Source organism: Aedes albopictus, chromosome 3 (assembly GCF_035046485.1).
Source record: "Aedes albopictus strain Foshan chromosome 3, AalbF5, whole genome shotgun sequence".
Classification (NCBI taxonomy): domain Eukaryota; kingdom Metazoa; phylum Arthropoda; class Insecta; order Diptera; family Culicidae; genus Aedes; species Aedes albopictus.
The window spans coordinates 318,784,609-318,809,542 of NC_085138.1; the positions used below are offsets into that span (position 1 = coordinate 318,784,609).

At 38.6% G+C, this 24,934-nt stretch overlaps 1 protein-coding gene and 1 long non-coding RNA gene across 4 annotated transcripts in view; both read right to left on the bottom strand.

The window, feature by feature from the left end:
* The window catches only part of LOC134284183 (uncharacterized), a 531,430-nt gene that overhangs the window by 147,079 nt on the left and 359,417 nt on the right, over positions 1–24,934 (bottom strand). The gene's annotated exons all lie outside the window — the stretch shown is intronic.
* Positions 1–24,934, bottom strand: part of LOC109623253 (cationic amino acid transporter 2) — a 74,468-nt gene that overhangs the window by 11,955 nt on the left and 37,579 nt on the right. The window contains exons 2-7 of one of the 3 annotated variants that reach the window (XM_062842660.1): positions 9,724–10,028; positions 9,375–9,659; positions 8,582–9,308; positions 3,439–3,629; positions 3,104–3,379; positions 1,078–2,955 (exon numbers count right to left, since the gene is read on the bottom strand). In XM_062842660.1, the coding sequence (XP_062698644.1) occupies positions 1,208–2,955; positions 3,104–3,379; positions 3,439–3,629; positions 8,582–9,308; positions 9,375–9,659; positions 9,724–9,973 (3,477 nt within the window). In that variant the 5' untranslated portion in view covers positions 9,974–10,028 and the 3' untranslated portion in view covers positions 1,078–1,207. Of the gene's footprint in view, positions 1–1,072; positions 2,956–3,103; positions 3,380–3,438; positions 3,630–8,581; positions 9,309–9,374; positions 9,660–9,723; positions 10,029–24,934 lie in introns of all 3 variants that reach the window. The other 2 variants (XM_062842659.1, XM_062842661.1) reach the window with 2 other exon arrangements.

Sequence of the window (24,934 nt, forward strand, 5' to 3'; positions counted from 1 at the left end):
TGAAATGTTTACGTACGCTGATGGTTTATGTCACGTGTAAATTCCTAATTTTTTAAGAGTGTGTACAAAATCACGTGAAATTTATATCACTTAAAAAAAAGTGTTGTAAAAAAGATTATAGTGTAAAAATTCAGGCAAGGACAGGCAAAGAAAGCACTAAACTGTTTAAGTTCTCGAAGAACACTTGAAGTGGCAGGCCAAGTTCCAGTTCCAGAAGAATAATAAGAAGAAGAAAGGAGAAGAAGGATCAATTTCAAATAAGAAGTAAAATTATGCTTGAGAAAAAGCATGAATTATCATTATTTATAGCTGATTTTGAAATGTGTTGAAAGCTACTGTGGCGTATACGTCTTCTATGTAATCATTGGTAGTTGTTTCAACTTCATTCATCGGTGCATTGCCTCAAGATTAATGTTAAGCTTTAAATAACTCGTGTTCGAGGGAACAAATTTGACAAAAAATTTAGTGTTGACAAAAACGGAATGAAATGTTGACGAAATCGGATAGTGACAAAAGCGGATAGTGATTAAAACGGATAGTGACAAAAACGGAACATACCTGTAATTCCAAAATTTTGGCTCGGAAGCCGAGCAAGTTAAAACTACCGCTCCCACTGTTTGGGAGGTATGACAGTGTGAATGCTACATGTCCTGAACTCTTCTGAGCTCCTTGAAAGTTCCCGACACTTCCGCCCTGTGATATTTTTTGTAATCTCCGTGAGCCTCTAAATCATTTAGTAAAGTATACTTATTGCAGAATTAGAAATTCGAGTCACGGTCGTCATGTCTGTATCAAACGTGTTCAATGCGTTAACGGCAAAACGCAGTTCACGAATCCGGCCAATGGCCAATGCTCAAATCATGGCACTCATTCAAGACTTTTCACGTATTAATGAAAGCTTTATCACAAGACGGATTTTTTATAGTTATGAGAAAATCACGGTCGCCATATCTTGGTATAATGAATGAATTAAGTGAGTATGCAATAGTAACGATAAAGGTATGTTATGCTTCGAAGACCTATGTATATGTTATACTTTTTAGTCTAGAGAATCACATTCAAGATACTATACCTTACTTCGCACTACTCCGTCGTCCTAAGTAGCTGCAAGATCACACCAACCAGGCTGCCGTACTTCTCGAGCATCTAATGTATTCTTTGTTATCACCATTCTTCTCACAACTATTTCACCATGCACTGGGCACCATCACGCATCGGGCAGGTACTGTTTCGGGGGAACGGTTTTCTTGAGCCCGTTCTTGAACTCGGAAAACGACATCCGGTGTTCGAGCGAGTTCCGTATGCTGCTGGGCCGGGTATCGGGGTTGATGGCTTTGAGCACATCGTCAAATATGAGCTTCTGCTTCTTCTTGGCAGTGTCGAAAGTTTTCGCCAGCTCTCGGAAATTGCTCGGAGTGGTAGGCGTTGGCGCGGCTGGTTGTGGTTCACCGTTGGACGGCGCAGGAACTTCCGCCGTTGAACTGCTTTGGGCAGGAGCTGGGGTGTTCGTGAGAATTGGGGAAGTTTGTCGATCTAGCGCTAGTGGAGGTAGAGTTTTGGGCCGAATTTTCGGGGTGGGACCTCGCGAAAGCAGTTGTTCTAGTTTCGATTTGAACGCTTCGCGAGGATTGCCGGAAGAATCTTCGTCGGTATCGACGGGCGTTTCTTCCAGAGGCGTCGACTGAGGATTGAGTTTTTTCAGGGTGATCTCATTGTAACCGGGGGTTACTATGGGAGGGGAGAGTATGCTAGGTCGTGCAGATTTATCACGACCTACGGTATTGTACAGGATTGGATCGAATTTGGGAGCAACGGGGACCGGGGTTTCCGGTACTGGGGTTTTGACTTTCTCTAGTTCACTCTCCGGCTTGACGGTGTTGAAAAGAGCCTCATCGAACATGGGAGGAGGAGGGACAGCTTCTGTTGGGGATTTTTCAGGGCTGTCAGTTCCGCTTTCATTCTTTTCGTTATTGTCTAGTAGTAGTATGAAACTAGGTTCACTATTACTGCGAGGTAGTTCAGGATTTTCAGTAGTCTCCTCTGAAGTGGATTTCCTGCTCTTCCGTTTGTATGGCAGTTGCTGAGGTTTTATTAGCAGCGTGCTCAGCCGAGTCATGAACTGTTTTTGCTTTTGACTATCTAGTCGATTGTAGTGAACATCTTCTTCGTCTGAGTTTAGTGGGCTTTGGGCGTCCTGTCCAACTACGAAAGCAGCTCGAGGACGTATGGGAGGAGTTTCCTCCACAGTGAGGGAATTTGGAGGAGATGTTTCCAGATCAGTTTCATGACTAGACTCTACATCTTCTTCTTGAACAGGTTCTACAATAGGTACGTCGATTGGCGGCATGGAGATTTCATCTTCTCGATGAATATCTGCGATTACCGATTGTTCCCTGAATACAGGACTAGCTAAGGACTCGTCATCCAAAGAAGGATACATATTATCCATAATTTTTTCTTCGTCATTCAATATATCATCTAAAATGGCGATCGCTTTGCTGGTTTCCTCGATTGAATCTGAGTTCTTCTCATTAACGTCCTCCACAAAGTAAGCCTTGCCGTTAGGCTCAACCTTCTCCGTTACCAAATCGGATAACTCCGAAACGGCCACGATCTCGTCCATGCTGCTCTTGGGCGATGGAGTCCTCGACTTGGCCTTCGTCTGAACAAGCTCTTCCTCTTTTTCAGCTTTGTCCTTACTGGAGACATCTCCAACCGGAATCAACTTAAGCTGCTTTTCGTCACTCCCGTTGATCACCGTGCTTAGGTTCTGCGAATAATACCCATTCGAGGTGATCGTCGTGGGTACCTCACTGTGTTCAAAACCCTGGTTATCTTCCCCTTCTGACTCGTGCAGCTGCCCATTCTGGCTGGGCCGAGCACTCGGTGTCTTCTTTCCCTCTTTCTCAACAGACTTCTTACCAGTACAAACACAAACTAAGTACATCGGTAGACCTGAGTTTTCGGATAGTGACGGAAGATAGTGGGAGCAAGGATTAGTCTACGCTAGGGCATGCAGCATGCAAAACTATTATGGGTTTGAGTTTTGTTTAGTACAGATGTAAGTGTTAGTCATGTGTTCCTCCGACCATACGTCACTTACCGATTCCCATCCAAATGCCGAAGCGAATCCACGTGTACACGTCCAGCATCAACATCAGGTAGATGTTGACGAAAATACTGATCGCAGGTAGCAGCGGTACGAAGGGGACCTTGAACGGTGCTTCAGCCGTTTCCCGCGGCTGAATCGACATCAGTAACAGAATGAGCAGGAGAATGCCCAGGAGGGCACCGGCCAGCGTCAGTGCCCACGGTTCCAGGTCGTAGAGGGGTTGCTTGGCGTAGTAGATCGTCAGCGAAAGCCCCAAGGAGACAAGGCCTGGAGGATGAAAGGATGAAGGTCATTCTACAGAGTCGACGACGCTGAGTCATACTTACAGTACAGTGTGACGAGCACTCCAACGACACTGGTGGAAGTGTGGGACGGTATCCTGACGCAGGATACGTTGAACAGTTGCCTCATGAAGGCAGACCCCGTCAGGCGGTCACCGGACTTGAGGAGGTTTGAAGATTCTTGCATTTGCTTACTGGTAGATGGGATGGAGGCAGTTTGTGGTGCTTCGGAAAATCTGTGAATCATTGGTTTGTCAATTATCAGTAAACGTACATTAGCATTTCAGGGACGCTTCAAGATGGTTTCTGGAGCCATTTAAAAGGCGTTCCAAGGGGTTTGAGGGGCATTTCAAACTGATTCGGTGATTTAAAGGGCTTCTCAATGAGATCATAGGGGTCTTAGGGATGTATCGAAGAATATCAGGAGCGCTTTAAGACTTCCTATACTGGAAACTACCTGCTGTGAAGCTCCATAAAACGCTCCTGACAACCCGGTGCACCCCCTGAAACCACGAAAAACCCTTCCAAACCCCCTGGGACCTTCTTAACCCGTAAACACCCGGGACGATCTTCTTTTGGTAGAAATGCAATATCTTCTTTGCTTTAAAACATTTTACCTTGGAGTTTTTTCATAGTCAAGGAGAATAGTGCTAAAAAATGCATGGTACGTCCCCTCTTTGAACCCTCCCCCCTTTTTCTGGTAGTCAAAAATACGTGACTTTTTGAATTTTGTTTCTAAATTCTACATGTTATTTGCTCAAATTTTATCGTTTTGCTAATCATCAATAGTTTTCACTGATCCTTGGCATGCAACGCATTACAACCCATCATAGTCGGTTGAAGTTTTGATCCCAGAGCTATCCTAAAGCCTCCAAAGTACTCCGAAGTTTGTGTCACCAATCCAGCATTCTGCACCAAATTTTATACACGATGAGTAATCACAGATCATAGTCTACAGTACTCAAAATGCCTCAAAGCAATCCTAGAAAATTCATGGTACATGTATTGGGTGATCTAGGTCATCACTACTCTGGAATGCATTTTCTTAACATCTACAACATCTACTATCGTTTGTGTTTACTCTGTTCAAGAAATATAGTAACGTTGATGTTCATTAGACCGCGCTATGCTACGAGCAACTCGATATTGTGGTAGTTGGACATTCCGTGAAATACAAATGGCCTCTAATACACTTTTAAGTTTGGATTATAATATCTACATACTACTTAAACTGTAAAAAATATTCGTGGAGGAGCCTCACTGCACAGTCATAATGCTTTTGGTACATTCATGGGATATTACAGGTTTTCCAAACTATTCTGGAATTAGGACCATAAAGGTCTACACAGGCTCTGCTCTTGTTTCTCTTCACTCTATTGGCATAACTCTTTTACGATTGTGTCTGTTGCACTCAATAATATTACGAGTATGTCTATGTGTTGCTATTTGGGTGTCCACTGGCATACAAAAGCATGGGTCGCAATATCTGTTAATCTTAGGATAATTTTATTGTAGCGAATGCTCGCGGAATATAATCTGCGCTACTCTTAGAGCTTCAGTTAAAAATGGTTTCTGCAAAAACTAAAAACTTTTTCCATCTGAAAAAAAATCAGGAGATACCTTGATCCATACTCTACATGTGCACGAAAACCGATTTTGAAAATATTGCTTCGTTATTTTATAAAAAAAATCAAAAACCAAAAAGTGAGGAAATGGATCCAGTTTCGCCTTAAGCTCTACCAGCTCTGCTCTTGTATCTTTTTACTTTATCGATGTAAATCTTCCACGATTATTTATTGTTGTGTCTCATAATATTTTGAGTATCTCTGTGTGTTATTTGTGCATCCACTGACATACAAACGATCTTTATGGTATTTTGAATTGTTGGAAATTACCCAAAAATTCCTCCAGGCGTTCCTAGGAAATTTCTGCAGGGGTCCCTCAGAAATTGATCATGATGTTCTCCAATCTTTCCTCTACGAGTTCCTAGGAAATGCCCCCGTGAAATCCTTCACAAGTTCTGGTCAGTTTTTCGAAAATTTCTTCAGGAGCAATACTGGAATTCTTCCAGGAGCTCCTCGGGAATTAAGTACTTCAAGAACCTTCCGAAAAATCCAGCAGGTGTTTCTCGGGAATTCCTCCGGAAGGAAGAATTCCTTCCTGAATTCCTCCATGAAATCATTCAGGAGTTCATTCAGATATTCCTCCAGGATTTCTTCAAGAGCCCCTTCAGAAATTTATCCAAGATTTCCTCCAACGACTAATCCAGGAATTTCCTCATGAATTCCTCAAATGATTTTTCCAGAAACTTCTCCAGGGATTCACCCAGCACTTCCTTCAGGAATACCTTCAGGACTTTCTCCAGGAATAACTGATAATTCATCGAGTCATTCATCAAGGGATTCCTTCAGAAATTCCTCCACGGTGTTCTCCACGGAATTCTTCCAGCAAATCAAACTGTTTTTTTTTTCAGGAGTTCCATCAGTCATTTAAGGGATTAATCCAGGGATTCCTCCTGGATTTCCTGCAGGTTATATTCCACAAATTCCTCCAGCAAGTACTCTAAGAATTCCTTCAGGAATTACTCCAAGAATTACCCAACAAATTCCTCCTGGAATTCCTCTTGGAATCGTTCCGGAAATACTCTGGGCATTCTTTCAAGAAGTATTTCAGGAATTCCTGCAAAAAATCCTCCAGGAGTTCTTCCAGCAATTCCTCCAGCAATTCCTGCAGGAATTCCTCCAGGAATCCCTCCAGGAAATACTCCAGAAATCCATCCAGGGATTGTTCCAGCAATTGCTCATAGAATTGCTCCAGGAATTGATCAGGGAAATATTCTAGGAATTCCTCGCGTCAATTCCTCCAGGAACTATTTTTAGGATTTCCTCCAGGAACAACTCCATGAACTCATACAGGAAATGTTCCAAGAAATGCTCTAGGAATTCTTCCAAAAAATAAAAATTAGAAAAAAATTACTTCAAAAATTTCTCAACGAATTCTACAAGGGAATTCTTCAGGAATTCCTCTAAGAAGGAAATTATTTGAAAATTCCTTCACAAATTACTACATAAATTCTTCCAGAAAGTACTCCAGCAATTCCTCCAAGATTTTCTCCAGAAATTTGTTTAAAAATTCTTGAAAAAATTCCTAGAAGTATTCTTGAAGGAATTCCTGGAGAAATTCCTAGAAAAATACTTGATGAAATTCTTTAAAGAAGTCTTGGAGGTATTTCTGAAGGAATTAATGGAAGGAAATTCTGGAAGAAATTGTTGGAGGAATTCTTGGCGGATGTCTCTTGGATTCTGGAGGAATTTTGGAAAGATTTCCTGAAGGAATTCTTGGAGGAATTCCTGAGGGGATCCCTGTAGGTATTTCTGGAGGAATTTCTGAACCATTTCCTGGGAGAATTCATGAAGGTATTTTTTGAAAAATCCCTGGTGGAATTTCTAAACGAATTTATGAAGAAATCCCTGACCAAATTCAAGGAGGAATGTTACAGAAGTATTTAAGCAGGTTTTTCGGAAATTCTTATTAAAGTTCCATCGGAGTTCTCGAAAAAAAGCTGGAGAAATTCCTGCACGGATTCTTAAAAGAATTCATAGCAGAAGCAGAAAATTCCTGGAGGGGTCCTTGTAGTGTAGAAATTTCCGGCAAAGATCTTGGAGGAACTCTTGGAAGAATTTATGAGAAATTTATTGTAAAATTCCTGGCGAAATTCTTGAAGGAATTATTGCCAGAAAATCTTGGAGGAAATTCTGAAAGATTTGCTGGAGGAACTACACCAATAAAGTAAAGAGGTACAAGAGTAGAGCTTGAAGGTCCTAATTCCTGAAGAGTTTGGATTACCTAGATTATCAATTGAATATTGCTAGGTTATCAAAATAGCACTCTGAGGCTTTAAAAGTAGTGGAGATGATATTGCGAGCATTCGCTACTGTAAAAATATCCAAAGATTTATAGGTATTCCCATGCTTCGACATACATTGGACCCGTTTGTATGCCAGTGGACACCCAAGTAGTAATACATAGACATACTCGTAATATTATTAGGTGCAACAGTTACAATCGTGAAAGAGTTATGCCGATAGAGTGAAGAGACACAAGAGAAGAGCCTGTAGACTTTGAAGGTCCTAATTCCAGAATAGTTTGGCAAGCCTGGAATATCCCATGAATGTAAGTACCATGACTGTGCACCGAGGCTCCATCAGTAGTATATACTACATTTCACGACTATTTTTTAATAATTTAAGCATGATCCAGTATATATAGTATATAAAGTATATTTGAGGCCATTTGTATTTCACGGAATGTCCAACTATCACAATATCGAGTTGCTCGTAGCATTGCGAGGTTAAATGGACATCAACGCGACTAAATTCCTTGAACAGAGTGAACACAAACGATGGCAGATGTTGTAGAAGATCTTAAAAAATGAACTCCAGAGTAGTTTGGATGACCTAGATCACCCAGTTCATGTACCATGATTTGCTAGGGTTGCTTTGAGGCATTTTGAGTACTGCAGACTATGTTCTGTTATCATTCATCATGTATAAAATTTGGTTTAGAATGTTGGATTGGTGACACAAACTTCGGAGTACTTTGGAGGCCTTAGAATAGCTCCTCCAAAAAAAAAACCATGGTTTCTCCATGACGTTCCCTTAATCTCTTCTGAAAACTCTCTGAGTCCCCTTAAAACGCCCCTGAAACGGCTCTGGAAAGTTCTTAAGGCTCCCGGGACATCCTAAAAGGCCTCTGAAAACTCTCTGATTTCTCCTGAGACCTCTGAAACGCCCCTGGAACTCTTTTGAGGCCCTTTGCCACGCCCCTGAGACCACCTGTAGCGCACCTGAGACATTCTGGTGCTCCCCGAAGCGCCGCTGTGATCTCCAAATAGCTTCCCCTGGTTTTTCCCTGAGACCCCCATAAAAAGAAAACTTCCTAAAGCCCCATTAAACGTTAAGAGGTGCCCCCCGTGAACCCCTGAAACTCCCTGGGACCTTCTTAAATTCCTCCAAAACCCCCATGATTTCTCCCTGAGGCTCCCTTGAACACCTCTGGAAACCCTCTGAGACCCCTAAAAACGCCCCTCAAATGCTTCTGAAACTTCTTAAGGCCCCTGGGACATCCTGAAAAGCTTCTGGAAACCCCCTGATGTCTCCGTCGCCTCTTTCGAGTTACTTGCACTTACCTTAGAATGAGTATTGAGATCGCTACCACGGTATACGCCATCAGCGTACCGATCGATAGCATATTGACTAGAGCTTTTAAATCGAACAAACCGGCCATGGTGCCGGTCAGCAAAGCAGCACAGAGCGTCCCAAACACCGGCGTCTTGAATCGTGGACTGACCTCTCCCAAGGCCTTGAACACCAATCCGTCCTGCGCCATGGCGTAGATGATCCGCGGCTGTGGAAACATGGCCCCGAACAGACTGGCTACCAGCCCGATGATTCCACCGATGGCTACCGTCCATTTGGCGAAAGTCCACCCAATTTCGTTGAACACGAACGGCAACGGTGCGTTGACGTCCTGCTTGTAGTAGGGCCACATCAGAGTGAGGACTGTCGAGACTCCAAAGTACGCCAAGAAGATCGTACAGAGGGACAGCAGAATTGCTCGGGGGATGGCCTTGCGTGGATTCTTGACCTCTTCACCGGTTGTGGCAATGCAGTCGAACCCTACGAATCCGAAGAAACAGGTCGCTGCTCCACGCAGAGTTCCCTCGAAACCAAAAGGGAAGAACCCTCCTTCACCCACGTTGTAGATCGTGGATACGTTGGCTGGGTTGACGTTCCAGTTGGAGACGTCCGCGTTGATCGCTCCCGCGATAATCACGAACAACACTATTCCGATGTTCAGCACCGTGAAGCAGTTGTTCACTATGGTTGACTTCTTAAGGCCGAAGGCCAAGGCGACTGTCAAGGCGAGGAAAACGAAAGTTACAATCTCTCTGGAATGTCCTTGATCTACCGCTAACTTACCTCCCAATAAGATCGCCACCGAAAAGCCAAAGAAATCAAAATAGCTGGACATGAAGTCCCACTCCATGGGAGCAATCTCCCGGAACCGAATCTTCATCGTATCATTTGCCAACGTGTCGATGTACAAACTCAACCCTCGGGAAACGCTTGCTGATCCAATGATATACTCCAGCATCAGGTTCCAACCGATGACGAACGCCATAAACTCGCCGATGCATACATAGCTGTAGATGTATGCCGAACCGGACTTTGGTACTCGAGCTCCAAATTCTGCGTAGCAGAGGCCTAAACACGGATGAAACGAGGTTCAAAATCTCCCGAAATTCCCACATGCCGGTCACCTACTTACCAGCTAGAAAGGAGGCAGCGGCCGCAATCAGGAACGACAGCACAACGGACGGTCCGGCCTGGTCTTTGGAGACATGGCCGGCCAGTACGTACACGCCAACGCCCAGGGTAGCTCCGACGCCCAGCGCCGTCAGATCGTAGGTGTTCAGTATCCGTCCCAGTTTGCCATTGTCCGCTCCGGACGAGCCGTCACCGTCGATCGAGAGGATTTTCTTTCGCGTTAGAATCTTCCAGCATGAGGGCGCGGACATATTATGTGCCGGTCGCGACTGACTAAGCCGACTGCTCGGGGCTTTTGATGATGGTCTGAAACAACAATCGGGAAACAACGGTCATAAAAATGAATTGTTGATAGGAGGAAAATGGGGTAAAATGATTATTATTGAAACTTTGTTGAGGAGCTCCTGGGAGACATGCTGAGAAAATTTCTTGAGAAATACAACAGTAACTGCTTGAGAAGTTCGTAGACTACTGGAAAAAATCCTGGAAGAATTGCTGGAGGAATTCCTGAAGGAATTCTTGGAAAAATACCCGGAGAAATCATATATATATTTTTTTTAGAACACCCTGGAGCATTTGAAATTATTGGAAGATTCCCTGGAGAAACAGAAGAGAAAAATCCTAGAAAACTTTCTTGAGAATACCTTTATGGAGAAAATCATGGTGGAATTTTTGGAAAAAATCCTGCTGAAATTTCTGTATAACTCCTGGTGGCGTTCAGAAACTCTTGCAGAAATTTCTTGTTCTTGCAGAAATTTCTGGTGAATAATTGTTGGGATTTTTCAAGGAATTCCTGGAGAATACGATGAAATACCTTGGAGAAATTTTAAGAACAACTCATAGAAAATAACGTGAATGAATTTGTAGAAAAACTTCTAAGGCAATTCTAAGACATTTTTTTACGGAATTTACCAAAGAATACTCTATAAATTCCGAGAATAATTTTTTGGAGAAACTATTGGAGGAATTTTTTTGATTTTTTATAGAAAATTCTCAAAAAATGAGAAAAAGTTCTTAGAATTTTTTTTACGAAATTCCCTAGAGAATTTGCTGAAGGAATCCATTAAGAAATTATTGGAGAAGCCTAGAGGAATTGTAACAGAAATTCCTGAAGAACAGCTAACCGAGTTTTAATAGGAATTTCTGAAAAAAAATGTGTAAGAACTCTAGGAGAAAGCCAGGGGAATTTCTAAAATAGCTTCTAATGACAAATTCTATGATGAATTCCTGAATTGGAATTCTTGAAAACTACAAATTCTAGAGAAACGAAACTCCTCAAAAAATTCTGTAGAAATTGTTGTTACCATTATATTTGATGAGAAACCCCTTGAAAAATTGTTGTGGAATATTTTATTGGAAAAATAAATATTTTTGGAGAAATTCCCGAAAGAATTCCTAAAGGATACCTGGAGGTTAACATGGAGTTTTTTTTTGGAGAAACACCTAAATAAACTCATTAGGATTATAAAAAAAAACCTGAAATATACCCTGTAGGAATTTCCTTATTTATTCCTGGAAAAACATTAGAAGAAACTATAAGGAAATAACTGAAACAGCTATTGAAGAAAATATAAATAAATAAAAATACCCTGGGGAAAATTTTGAAGGAATCCTTGAAGAAATTCTTGTAAGAGATCCTGTACAAAACCTTAATTGTTCCTTAATGAAATTATTGTAAGCCGTCTATTGGGAATGGTTTAAGGAAATTTCAGGAAAATGGTTAATAAAACTTCTAGAGCCTTTTGTGGATAAATTCGACAATGATTTTTCATAAGCGCCTAACTGACTTGATCGGTTTCTCTCCGTCGACTCTCTCTTTCACTAATAACTTGATCAAAACAATCAAATCATTATTCTTTGTGTTTCTATAGCAAGATGTAGTCATCTTTTTCACATTTCAACCAACAAATCTTTGGAAAATGTAGAAAAAAAGGTTTCCTGGAGGAATTTTTGGTGTACATTTTGAAAGGCAAAAGGTTATTGCAACCATAACAAATTGCAAATGCTCCATAGAAAATCAAAAAGCGCTCCATAAAGAATGAACATATATTCCATGAAAATGTGCAATGTTACCCATAAATAATTGAAAACGTTCCATACTTTATAAAAAATGTACCGGTAAAACATAAAATTGTCTTATTAAAAGTGAAATTTTGCACCAATGAATGATACGAAAATGCTCCATAATAAAATACAAATGCTCCATAGAAAAATACAAATGCTCCATAAAAAAATAAAATTGTACCCATAGAAAATTGAATATTGCTCCATAGAAAAATGAAATTGCACCATAGAAATTAGACAAATGCTCCATAAGTATTATCAAACTACACCACATAAAATACAATTTGATCCATAAAAAAAATGAAAATTCTCCATAACTATAAACATTTGCACCACTAAAGCAGTGCAATGTAAAGCAATTCAGCCCTGTCGAAATAAATTATGAGAATATGCTATCTATGGAGGATTTTCAATTTTTCATGGAGCAATTCATATTTTCTATGGTGCATTTTGATAATACTTATGGAGAATTCATCTATTTTCTATGGTGCAATTTCAATATTTTATGGTGCAATTTAATTTTTCTATGGAGCAATATTCAATTTTCTATGGATACAATTTTTATATTTTATGGGGCATTTGAATTTTTCGATAGAGCATTTGTATTTTACTAGGGAGCATTTCAGTATTATTTATTTGTGCAAAATTTCACTTTTAATGAGAAAATTTTATGTTTTACCGGTACATTTTTTATTAAGTATGGAACGTTTTCAATTTTTATGGGTAACATTGCCCATTTTCATGGAACATATGTTCATTTTTTATGGAGCGCTTTTTGATTTTCTATGGAGCGTTTCTATTTGTTTATGGGTGCAATAAATAGGCTGTCATTTTGAAAGAATTTCTGGTGAAATTATCCTGTTGGAATATGCGGAGAAAATTTATAAAGACGTTCTGAAAGAAGTTTCTGAACAAACTCCATGATAAATTTCTTGATTGATTTTTTGAAAACCATAGAGAAGTTCTAGAGAAAATTCTCGAAAAATTCTTAATGATATTTATGCAAAAATTATTTGAGGAAATCCCCATTGAAATTTCTAGATAATTTTTTAGAAAAAAAAATCTGAAAAAATAATTCTAGAATGATTTTTTGGTAAAAATATTTTTCCTGGAGAAATTCCTGAGATACCTGTAGAATTGTAGAATAGAAAACAAACCTGGAATACACTCTGGAGGAATTCTTTCATTAATTCGTATATGTATAACTGTTAAAATAAACTTAAAAAAATACTGTAAAAAATGTGTAGCAAATAATGGAAACTCCTGATGGAATTTCTAAAAGAATTCCTGATAAAATTTCTGTAGAATTCCTGGATTATTTTAGAAACGTCAACTTACTGTGTTTTTGGACAAGCTTATGGTAAAATAGTTGTTGGGGTTCTAGGAGAAATCCTTCAAGGAATTCCTGAGGCTATTTGCAGTGAAGAATGAATCTGAAGAAATTCCTGAAAAGAAATCCTAAGGCAATTCTTAACATTTATTTTTTTTAAATACCCCGGAGAACTTGGTTAAACTAAAACTTGTTGCAGGAATTCCCAAAAAAAACAAGAAATTCTAGTTTTTTTTTTTTAAGAATTGCTATAGGTCCTGAATAATATCCTGAGAGGTGACTTAACGATTTTTTTCACAGATTTTTTTTTAAATGTGGAGGAATTCTTGGAGAAACTTCAACAAAATACCCTTGAGAATTTGCTAAAGGAATTTCCGAAGAAAATTTTGAAGAACCTACTGAAGGAATTGTTACAGAAATTACTGGAGAACGACTGAACGAATTTTAAGAGAAATTTCTGAAAATACTGGTGGAGGAATTCTTGGCAAAACCCAGAGGAAAGTCTATAGTAGCTTCTAGCAAAAATCACAAAAAAATCTGAAAGTCATTTCTGCAGAAACTCCTAGATAAAATGTTGAAAATAAAACTACCAAAAAGTTTCATAGAGGAATTTTGGTGAAAGTTTTGGATGAATTTGTGGTGAAATTTTTGGAAGACATCCTGTTAGAATATGTGGAGAAATATTATGAAGAAGTTCTGAAAGAAATTCTTAAACAAATTCCATGATAAATTCGTTGATTGAAATTCTCGAAAACTATGGAGAAATTCTAGGAAAACTCCTCGAAAAATTTCAAGTGATGTTTCTGTAGAAATTATTTCAGCGAATTTCCATTGAAATTTAAAAAGAAATTCTTTGGAAAAATTGTTCTAGAATCAATTTTGGGTACACATAATGGAAAAATCCTGAGATAACAGGAGGATTATCCGGAGATTTTTTTGGAGATGTACGTCACCGAAAGATGCTCAAAAACCTGGAACATATTTTGGAGGAATTTATTTATTAATTCCTAGAGAAATATTAGAAGAAACTATCAAGAAAATTACCGCAAAAGCATTGTAGCAAATAATGGGTAAAGCATTAAACGTGTCCGTGTTTTATTTTTCTAGGGGAAATCGTTTAAGGAAATTTCTGGAAAGTAGCTGAGGAAACTCCTAGAGCCTTTTCTGGAGAAATTATTTGGAAAAAAAAAACATTGTAGAGATTGTTGGAGAACACCTTTGAGCACTTTCGTAAGGAACTGTCGTAAAAATTTCAGATCAAACTTTTGGAGAAGTCGCTGATAATGTTTTTGAGGGATTGGGAGGATTTCTGGAGAAGTTCTTGAATTAAAATTATTGGAGAAAACTCTGAAGAAACTCGAGAGGATATTCCTAGCAAATTTCCTTAAGAAACCTTTATGGAGAAATTCCTGGTGGAACTCTTGGATTTTTTTTAAAGGACTCAAAGAAAAAATATCTGAAAAAATTCTTGGAAAACTTTTTTAGGGCAATTCTTACAAAAAAAAAAAAATAACGGCATTTCCTAGAGAATTTGCTGTGGGAATTCAAAAAAATGTTTGGAGAAACTATTGGAGTAACTGTTACCAGTGTTGCAATTTTTCGACAGGCCTTTATGATAGCGAAATTTTGCTTTTTTCATTTTCTGCATTTTGGTTTTCCTGTCATTGTTGTTTTCCGATCAGCAACACGGGAGCGAAATGAAATAGGTACTCACACTCGCACGCAGCGTGCTGAAAGCGAGAGCTGACAGAACTAAATTTCCATTCAATTTTCTGTAGTTGAGTGTTTTCACCCGTGGTAGCGTATAGGGCACTCACTCTCACAAGCTACCGCTTGAGACGAATGGCCTTTCAGCATGAGTAGTGTGTGGATGATTGGGAATTGATCTTGTTGGGTCGCTCACGAATGGAGCTCTCGGACTCTGTCAGTTCTCACATCGAGGAACTGAAAACGACCGCCGCAGTCATTCATTTTCGGCTGAAAAACAGGCACTGAGACTGATATTTTGCAGGACTGACTGTTACAAATATTCCTAAATGGTTTGTATAACTGACCAAATATTTATAGAAATTCATTCAAAAAATGTGGAGGAATTCTAAGAGAAACTTTTACGGAATACTCTAGAGAAATTTCTGAAGGAATTCCCAAATAAATTCTTGGCGAAAGAACTTAAGGAATAGTAACAGAAATTCCTGAAGAACAACTGAACGAATTATCAGAGAACTATCAAAAAATATTCGTGAAGGATTTTTTGGAGAAACCCAGAGGTCTTTAGTAGCTTCTAGAAAAAATCACAGAAAAAAAAATCTAGAAGTCATTTCTGCAGAAACTCCTGGAAAAAATCTTAAAAAAAAATTACCGAAAAATTTCCTGGATGAGTTTTTGGTGAAAATATTGAATCAATTTCTGGTGGAATTCTTGGAAAAAATCCTGTTGGAACACAGCAAATAATTTTGTAATATCCAGGCGCGTAATTTCTGACGACGTATCCAATTTCGAACGTAATTTCACTCTGTTGCATCGTTTTTCAACAATTATCACACTCACCAGGTACACCCTGTTTGGTACCGGAAAGTGTCAACAAACCCATTCCAGCAGATACCTAGAAGCAGTATCATATTTGTCACCTACCTTCTAACTCGGTAAAATAGCCGAGAGGTAAGGGATAAGCCTCACAATCAACGGATCAGTGTACGAATCCATGCCTATATTTTACTTATATATGATTCATCCACCGATCTGGTTGTAGCGATTGCTAGACCCACTTTCAAGCTGCGGCGGCTAATTTGCTGCGTAAAAAGAATGTAATCTGTACATCACTTTTACGACGCGACTGATGTGCAGCGAAAATGATGTGATATCACAAGAAAGTTTTTGCTGTGAATTTGTGGAGGAAATTTATGAAGAAGCTCTGAAAGAAACATAATTTTCATAACATTTCTGTAGTAACTATATGGGAGAATTCTCATTGGAATTTCTTAAATTCCTTGAAAAAATCTTGGAAAAATGTTCAAATTATGCTTGGAGAAAATACTGAAAAAATTCCTGGAAATAATATCTGGAGTAATTTTGGAGAAACACCTCAGTGAGAAATTCTTAATAAAAAAAAAACCTGAAATGTACCGTGGAGGAATTCTTTAATAAATTCCTAGAGATATACAAGACGAAATTTAAAAAAAAAATTTTGAAAAAAAATATTGAAGAAAATAATGGAGAATTTCTAAAGGAAAAATTTTAAGGAATTACTGAATATACTCGTTGCAAAAATCTTAAAAATTCTGGGCCAACCCTTTATGGTTTTCCTTAAGAAATTATTGCAAGCCTTCCAGAGAGAATGGTTTAAGGAGAATTCTGAAAAATGGTTGAAGATACTCCTAGAGCTTTTTCTAGAGAAATTATTTGTGAATAATCTTGTCAAAATTGCTGGAGAATAGCCTGGAACAATTCCTTAAGAAACTCCAGGACAAGATCTAGAAGCAGTTCTTGGAGAATTTCTGGTTTTGAAATTTTTGAATTTTAATTGGAAATTATTGGAGAAATTCCTAGAAAATTTTCTTTTACTTAGAAATTTTTCGTGGAATTCTTGAGAGTATTTTTACTTAAATTTCTGTAGAATTCCTGATGACTTTTAGAAACTTTTGACTGGGCTCTTGGAGAAATTTTTGGAAGAATAATTGATGGCATTGTTGGAGAAAACCTTTCACGTATTCCGGGAGGAATTTGGTCTAATGAAATACTTGGAGAAATTTTTGAAGGGACTCATGGAAAATAAGTTGAAGAAATTCTTGGAAAAATTCCTGAGGAAAATCTTAGATTTTTTACGGAGTTCCTTAAAGAATTTTTTGTGGGAATTCCTATGAAATTTTGTAGAAACTTTTGGAGGTATTGTTAAAGAAATTCCTGAAGAGTTATTGAATGATTTTTCCGAGAAATAAGAAAAAAGGTGGAGGAATTCTTGAGAAGTTTTTTTCGGAATGCCATGGAGAATTTGCTGAAAAGATTTTCAATGAAATTTTTCGAGAAACTACTGAAGGGATTGTTATAGAAATTCCTGGACAACGAGTGAATATTTTTTTCGAGAAATTTATGAAAATTTTGTGGATGAATTCTTGGAGAAACTCTGAAATTTTTTTAATTGAATTCCTGCAGAAATTCCTGGATAAAAACTTGGAAAAAAATACCCAAAAGTTCACTGTATTTCAAAGGAGTTTCTGGAGGAATTCTTGAACGAAATCCTTTTTGACTTTGAGGAGAAAACTTATGAAGAAGCTCTGAAAAAAATTCTGATCTCCTTGAAAATCATTAGGAAATTTTAGAGAAACTCCTCAAAAAGTTCTGATCTTTGGGGGAATTTCCATTGAAAATTCTTGAGAAATTCCTTAAATGGATCTTAGAGAAATTGTTCTTGAATCAATTCATGGAAAAATACTATTGCTGGAGAAATTCCTGAAAGAATTCCAGAAAGATGCCTAGAGAATTACCTGAAAAAATAGTCAATAAATCTCATTGAAAAATTCTTTGAATAAAACTTAAGTATACCCTGGAGGAATTCATTTAATAATTCCATGAGAAATATAATAAGAATCTTTAAAAAAATACTGAAAAAATATAAAAGATTTTTTTTGGAGCAATTCCTGAAGAAACTCGATGAGAAATTTCTGGAGAATAACTTAATGGTATTTTTTGAGAAATTCTTGTAAACTACCTAGAGAAAATACTTAGGAGAATTTCCGCAAAATGGTTGAAGAAACTCCTTGAGCTTTTTCTGGAGACATTGATTGAGACTATTTGGTGAAATTTCTGCTGAAATTTGTGAAGCATATTCCTGGCGTAATTGTTTGAACCATTTTCAATTGAGTTTCTGGAGAAATTCCTGGTAAAAGGGATTCTAAAGAATGGTGGAAGTCATGCAGAAACCCCTGAAGGCATTACCGGGAGTAATTGTCTGAGAAAATCCTAGAATAACTCATGGAAAAATTCTTGGAAAATATAACACAGGAGGAACTCTATTAGTAATTTTGGGAGAAATTATAGAATGAATTTTGTGGAAAATTATAAAAACTTATTGAGAAAATTGTTGGAAAAGTTTTTTGAGAGATTGTTTGAGAAATTCCTGGAGAATTACCAAAAGCTTTCAATTTTTTTTTCAGAAATACACCTCTAAAGGAAATGTTTAAAGAAATTACTGGAAAATTGTTGACGAAACTCCTAGAGCCTTTTCAGGAGAAATTGCTGAAGGGATTTTCAGAAGTGTTTTTGCTGAAAATTGTGAAAAAAATGTTCGGTGAAATTCTTTTACCAATTCTTACGGATTTTTTTGTAGAATTAATGGGGAAATAATAACATGGGTTCTTGAAGATATTGAAAGAGGTATTCCTAGAAAAATTCCCGAAGAATTTGCTGGAGAAATTCGTTGATAAACTCATTGAAAAAAGCTTTGAAAGGGAAGGGAAACTCCTGAAAAAAAAAAACAAGTAAAATTCTTGGGAAATGGAAATTATCCAAAAAAATACCTGAACAGAACAGAAATTCCTATAGAATGGCCGATAGATTTTTAGAGAAAATGGAGAAATGTATTAGGAAGCTCATGGCGAAAACTCTGAATAAATATCAGAAAAATACGAGAGCAATTCCTAAAAGAGTTCCTGATAGAAAACTAAGAGGTTTTCCTAAGCTTAATACAAACTTTTTGGACAGATTCATGGTGGAATTTCTTGAAAAAATCATGTTAGAATTTGTGGAGGAATTACAAGTAGAATTTCTAAGAGAAATTCATGAAGTCGTTCTGGGATAAATTCTTGAATGAATGCCATGATATATTTCAGGAAAAAAATTAGAAAATCATGAATGAATTTCTCAAGAAACTTCCAAAATAGTTTTTGTTGGCATTTCCGTACAAACTATTGAGGGAATTCTTAATAATCTAGAAATTTAATAATTCTTCACACATTCTTCAAGAAATTCTTAAAAATCTCCTACGGAGACTTCTTGGAGGATCTTTGGATAGAAATTTTTCAAGATGATATTTTCAATAAACTTCCATAAAAATGACTGGAGAAAATCATGGGCGGACCCAAAAAATCTCTAAAATATTCCCGTGGAAACTCCTAAAGGAAATCTAATGAAAATATTGGAAACTTTTTAAGAAATTGTTAAAATGATAAAATTGCTGGATAAGTTTCTTGATAAATTCTTGAAAAAAATCTTGGAAGAGCTACTGAAGTGTTTTCCGTAGCAATGTTGATATTCCTTCAAGAATATCTGCAGGCATTTCTCATGAGTTCTATAATAAATTCTTGTATAAATTCCAAGGGAAACCCCTGAAAGAACGCTGGGATAGAAATTATTTGTAGACTCTCTGGACGACTTTTTCGATACAATTGTATAGAAATTACTAAAGCAAATCTTGGATGGGCTAAAGAGAAAAAAAAATCCTTGAGGAGCTCTTGAAAAAAGAAATCTGAAAAAAACCTAGGAGACACCTCGAAAAAAGTTTTTGAAGGAATTATTAAATTCCTGGAGTTATGGAGAAATTCTAGCCACAGCAATTATTAAACAAATTCTTTAAAAAAAAATCTCAGGAGAGTATCTTATCGAAGTTTGGAAACTTTTTCATAAATATTCCTGGAGTTAATCCTGGTAGTTGCTTGTCTTTCTAAAATAAGGTAGCATTATCAGGTGAATAAGCAGATGAGGAGTTTTCGTCCCAACGACGTCTTTTAGCCCACCTACACCAAGTTCAGTCAGTGGATCGTCCCGGTAGTGTACAGTGACGACGGTGTCCGTTATCAAAGTGCGCGAAATTGATACGTGCGCTTTAATCATCGCAATCCCGGTCTATAATCGCTATATGTCAGTCGTTGTCGGCATCGTCGTCGTCGAGTGGTGGGGAAGATGTTATCAACGCAAAAATCTCTGTCCTTATTTGCAGTATGAATAATGCCCCGTATATACACCTACTTGAATATTGGATTGAGGTGTTTTTCGCTGATGGAACTCTGATAAGGGGAGACAAGAGTATTTGTTCGCAGGAGTCCCATGAGCAATACATTTTTTTTGTTTCATACATCGAAATGGTGGCGAAATGAGTACGCGAAACGTTGTTGTCTTAGAAGGTCAGGAGGGTACCGCACGTGATTCAGTTTGTAATCAATGTTGTAGAAGTGCCCATCGAGTTGATTGATTCAATCTGAACAGGGCAGAGGAGTTAGCTTCAAAACTGGACGATTGGAGGAAATTATTTAGAAGAGTGATGAGTTATGAGATGCAGATGGCTTGATCATTCTCAGCGAACACTCCCATCTACGACTTTGTGCGCGTACATAGTCAGCAAATGTCATGTTGGATAGACCGACTTCCGACAGATCCGGTCAACTTGTCTGCTTTACAGTTTATATGCGAAAGGAGACTGTAGTATTGAGTTTCTCATTAATGTTTAAACGATTGTGTGAGTTTTGCCAGAACACCATTCGCCAGAATGCCATTGGCCATATGACATATGCCAAAAAGAACCATTTCCCAGAAATTTTCCAAAGTTCTCAATCCAAAAGTGTTCCCAAGCTAAAGATATTTTGAAACGTTTTTATTGAAAAAAAAACGTGATTTTTTATTTGGGGTTGATTACCCCACGATAACATTTTCTTGAATCGATTGTAAAAGGCGACGCCGACGGTGCTACAAATATGCGTTACACTAATTTTCGAAGCATAATATCTTCTTCGTTTTAAACCCAAATGTATGTATAATATTTTATATTGCTGAAAACCTTGAGGCTTCATACCTAGTCGTAGCGAGAAAAAACGATAAAAAGAGGCTCTGCAAAGAGGGGCATCTCCCTAAAGACAGCGTTACACTATTTTAAATGCTCATATACATACATTTATTTGTTCAACATCAACAAGATAAGACATAATCAACAATAGTACGCCACAATACTCGGTTTGTGGCTGCTGCTCTCCATCCTCGGTCGCGCCCAATGCTCGCCATGTCACGCTCCACCTGGTCCGCCCATCGTGCTCTCTGCGCTCCACGCCTTCTTGTGCCAACCGGATCCGTTGCAAACACCAGCTTTGCAGGGTTGTTGTCCGGCATTCTTGCAACATGCCCTGCCCAACGTATCCTTCCGGCTTTGGCCACCTTCTGGATGCTGGGTTCGCCGTAAAGTGCAGCGAGCTCGTGGTTCATTCTTCTCCGTCACACGCCGTTCTCCTGCACGCCGCCGAAGATCGTTCTTAGCACGCGTCGCTCGAAAACTCCGAGTGCTTGTAGGTCCTCCTCGAGCATGGTCCATGTCTCGTGCCCATAGAGGATCACCGGTCTTATTAGCGTTTTGTACATGGTGCATTTGGTGCGTGGGTGAATCTTTTTCGACCGCAGTTTCTTCTGGAGCCCGTAGTAGGTCCGACTTCCGCTGATGATGCGCCTCCGAATTTCACGGCTCACGTTGTTGTCAGCCGTCAGTAAGGATCCGAGGTAGACGAATTCCTCCACCACCTCGAAAGTATCCCCGTCTATCGTAACATTACTACCCAGACGGATCCGGTCGTTTTCGGTTCCGCCTACCAGCATGTACTTTGTTTTTGAGGCATTCACCACCAGTCCGACCTTTGCTGCTTCGCGTTTCAGGCGGGTGTACAGCTCTGCCACCGTTCCAAATGTTCTGGCAATAATGTCCATGTCGTCCGCAAAGCACACAAATTGGCTGGATTTTGTGAAAATCGTTCCCCGGCTGTTGAGCCCGGCTCGTCGCATCACACCTTCCAGAGCGATGTTGAAGAGTAGGCATGAAAGTCCGTCACCTTTTCGCAGTTCCCGGCGTGATTCGAATGAACTGGATAGTTCACCCGAAACCCTTACGCAGTTTTGCACACCGTCCATCGTTGCTTTAACCAGTCTAGTCAGTATCCCAGAAAAGCCGTTTTCGTACATGATTCTCCATAGCTCTGCGTGGACGATACTGTCGTACTTATGCCGCTTTGAAGTCGATGAACTGGTGATGCGTTGGGACCAGGTATTCACGGCATTTCTGGAGAATTTGCCGTACGGTAAAGATCTGGTCCGTTGTCGACCGGCCGTTGATGAAGCCAGCTTGATAACTTCCCACGAACTCATTCGTTTTAGGTGACAGACGACGGAAGATGATCTGGGATAGCACTTTGTAGGCGGTATTCAAAATGGTGATCGCTTGAAAGTTCTCACACATTAACTTGTCGCCTTTCTTGTGGATGGGACAGATTATCCCTTCCTTCCACTCCTCCGGTAGCTATTCGTTTTCCCAGATCCTGACTATTCCTGACCGGTGCAGACAGATGGCCAACTTTTCTTGGCCCTTATTGATAAGTTCAGCTGTGATACCATCCTTAACAGCTGCTTTGTTGGTTTTGAGCTGGTGAATGGCACCCTTAACTTCCATTGGCGTATCTAGGATTTTTTCCTAGGGGGTGCCTAGGGGGTGCCAGTTTCAGTGGCTTCCAAGTTTGTTTTGTTTATTTTTTGGAAAGGGAAATATCGATCCACCCAAAACTTATTAGTACATACATACTGCGTAAACGGAAAAATTATCCCGAAAATTTAAATGCACTTTATTTTAAAGAACAGTTTTTTTTGGTTCCGGGTCATTTGGCCGAACGCCATTTGGCCGGATGCCTTTTGACCGAAAAAGGTATGATGATCTTAAGTGATCACGCCACTGTTTCCTATATCAGTATACCTCGAAAGAACAGCCTATGATTCAAAGAAGGAAAAATGTCTCACAAAAATATTCCCAGTTTCAACGCCAACTAATTCCTCAATGGTAAAACTAGAAAGAATAGCCTATGATTAAAAGAAGGGAATATTTCTGATGGTTATATTGGCAGCTAGAATGTTATCCGAAGTTTGCCCACGCCTTAAAATCTTTTCGATAATAATTCGTCCAAACGGCATTCGGGAAAACGACTCTTTCGGCCAAATGACATTTAACACTTTCTCCGCGATGTGAGGTTTGAAAACTTGATAACTTGATTGCTTATGGAACAATACATGGAATTTTCAGTTTGAACTTAACAATCATCGCGACAACCTCTTTGTTTTGTGGATTGAAAACAATCAAGTCCGTAAGAATACATTTTCAGATCAATTATTATAAGTGTAAATCTCGGAAACTATAAAATATTCACACATTTTCGTGATATTTTGTGTCCCTCGTGATATCCTCTTAGTTTTATTGCAAAATAAAAACCCTTATAAAAATAGTTTTCAAGATCAATTGTAAGAGTTATGAATACATACTTAAAATTGCAAAATCAGACTACATATTTGCATTTTTGGTGAGACCACTACATTTATGGCGACAGCGTTTTTGTTTCATTAGTTGAACACTACCATGTGGAAATAAACATACTTTTACAGAGAAAATGTGAGTATGATTCTTAAAACTACAAAATTTGGACTCGATTATCCTGAGTTCCGTTCTGAAGCTTCACGACCATATTATCGAACCAGATGAAACCTATAATTTGGTGCGATCGAACTTCGATTTTTCTTTTCGGAATTCTGAAGGTCGCTTCAAATTCCGATGTCGACTGGATTAATAATATATGAGGTGAACGGAATGGTGTATAAAGCTGAAATTTGGCTTCGTACATTCGGATAATTGATTCTGGTTTATACGTATAATACCAAAAAAAAATGTGCGCCTGGCAAAACATTTTTTTGGTTTTTGTTTCAATTTAGACTTCTTTTAGTAATTTTTCAGTAATTTCTTTGGATTTGGCAAGTTTCTTCGGTAATATCTTCGGATCCCCGGCAATTTCTTCAAAAAAATATTTGGTAATATTTTTGGAATTTGGTACTATGCACCTTTCACGCATCCTTTGAAATTTATTTTTTGGCAATTTTATATGGGAGTTTATTTGTTTTTTATTCCATTGGAAATGTTTCATAGAGAGTTCCTTTGCGAATTTTTGAAGTGTTTCAAGCATTGTTTTGTTAATGTCAGCAATACTATTGATATTTGCTTTTTGGAAGCTCACATTTTTTTTTTTTGAAAATGTCTTCGGCAAGTCATTCTATTTTTTTTTTTATTTTTGGACTTTCATTATCTATGCTATTCAGTATTCCTTCACCAATTGCTTCGAAAACTCCTTCGGAAATTCTTTTGAAAATCGCTTCTATGATTTTAATGATAATTCTTTAGACAATTTCTTCAGTAACTATGTAAGGACTTCCTTCAGCAGATGATTTCGGAATATCTTCGGCAATTACGATGTTACTTGCATTGAAAAAATTATTTGGGAATTTCATCAGCAATTACTTTGGAAACTTCTTCGGTAATAGAAAGTAAGCAGCTGCGTTTTTGCTAGAGTGCCGCTAGAGGCGCTTTTCTGATAAATGCGGTAAACATGATAACAGTGTAAACAAGCAGAAAAGTTTACGCTACGGAATCATAGATGGCGCTCGTGTTCCACGTGTTTTCCACATATACAGCGGCGCCGCCTGCACCTATCCACTCGGAAACATCATGCGCAACACGGGTGGAAAATGCCAGTCAGAAAAAAAGAAGTAAACAGCTTGAAATTTGTATGGTGGCGTAATAAATAGGAAGTAATCAGCTGCGTTTTTGCTAGAGTGCCGGTAGAGGCGCTTTTCTGATAAATGCGGTAAACGTGATAACAGTGTAAACGAGCAGAAAAGTTTGCGCTACGGAATCATAGATGGCGCTCGTGTTCCACGTGTTTTTCACATATACAGCGGCGCCGCCTGCACCTATCCACTCGGAAACATCATGCGCAGCACGGGTGGAAAATGCCAGTCAGAAAAAAAGAAGTAAACAGCTTGC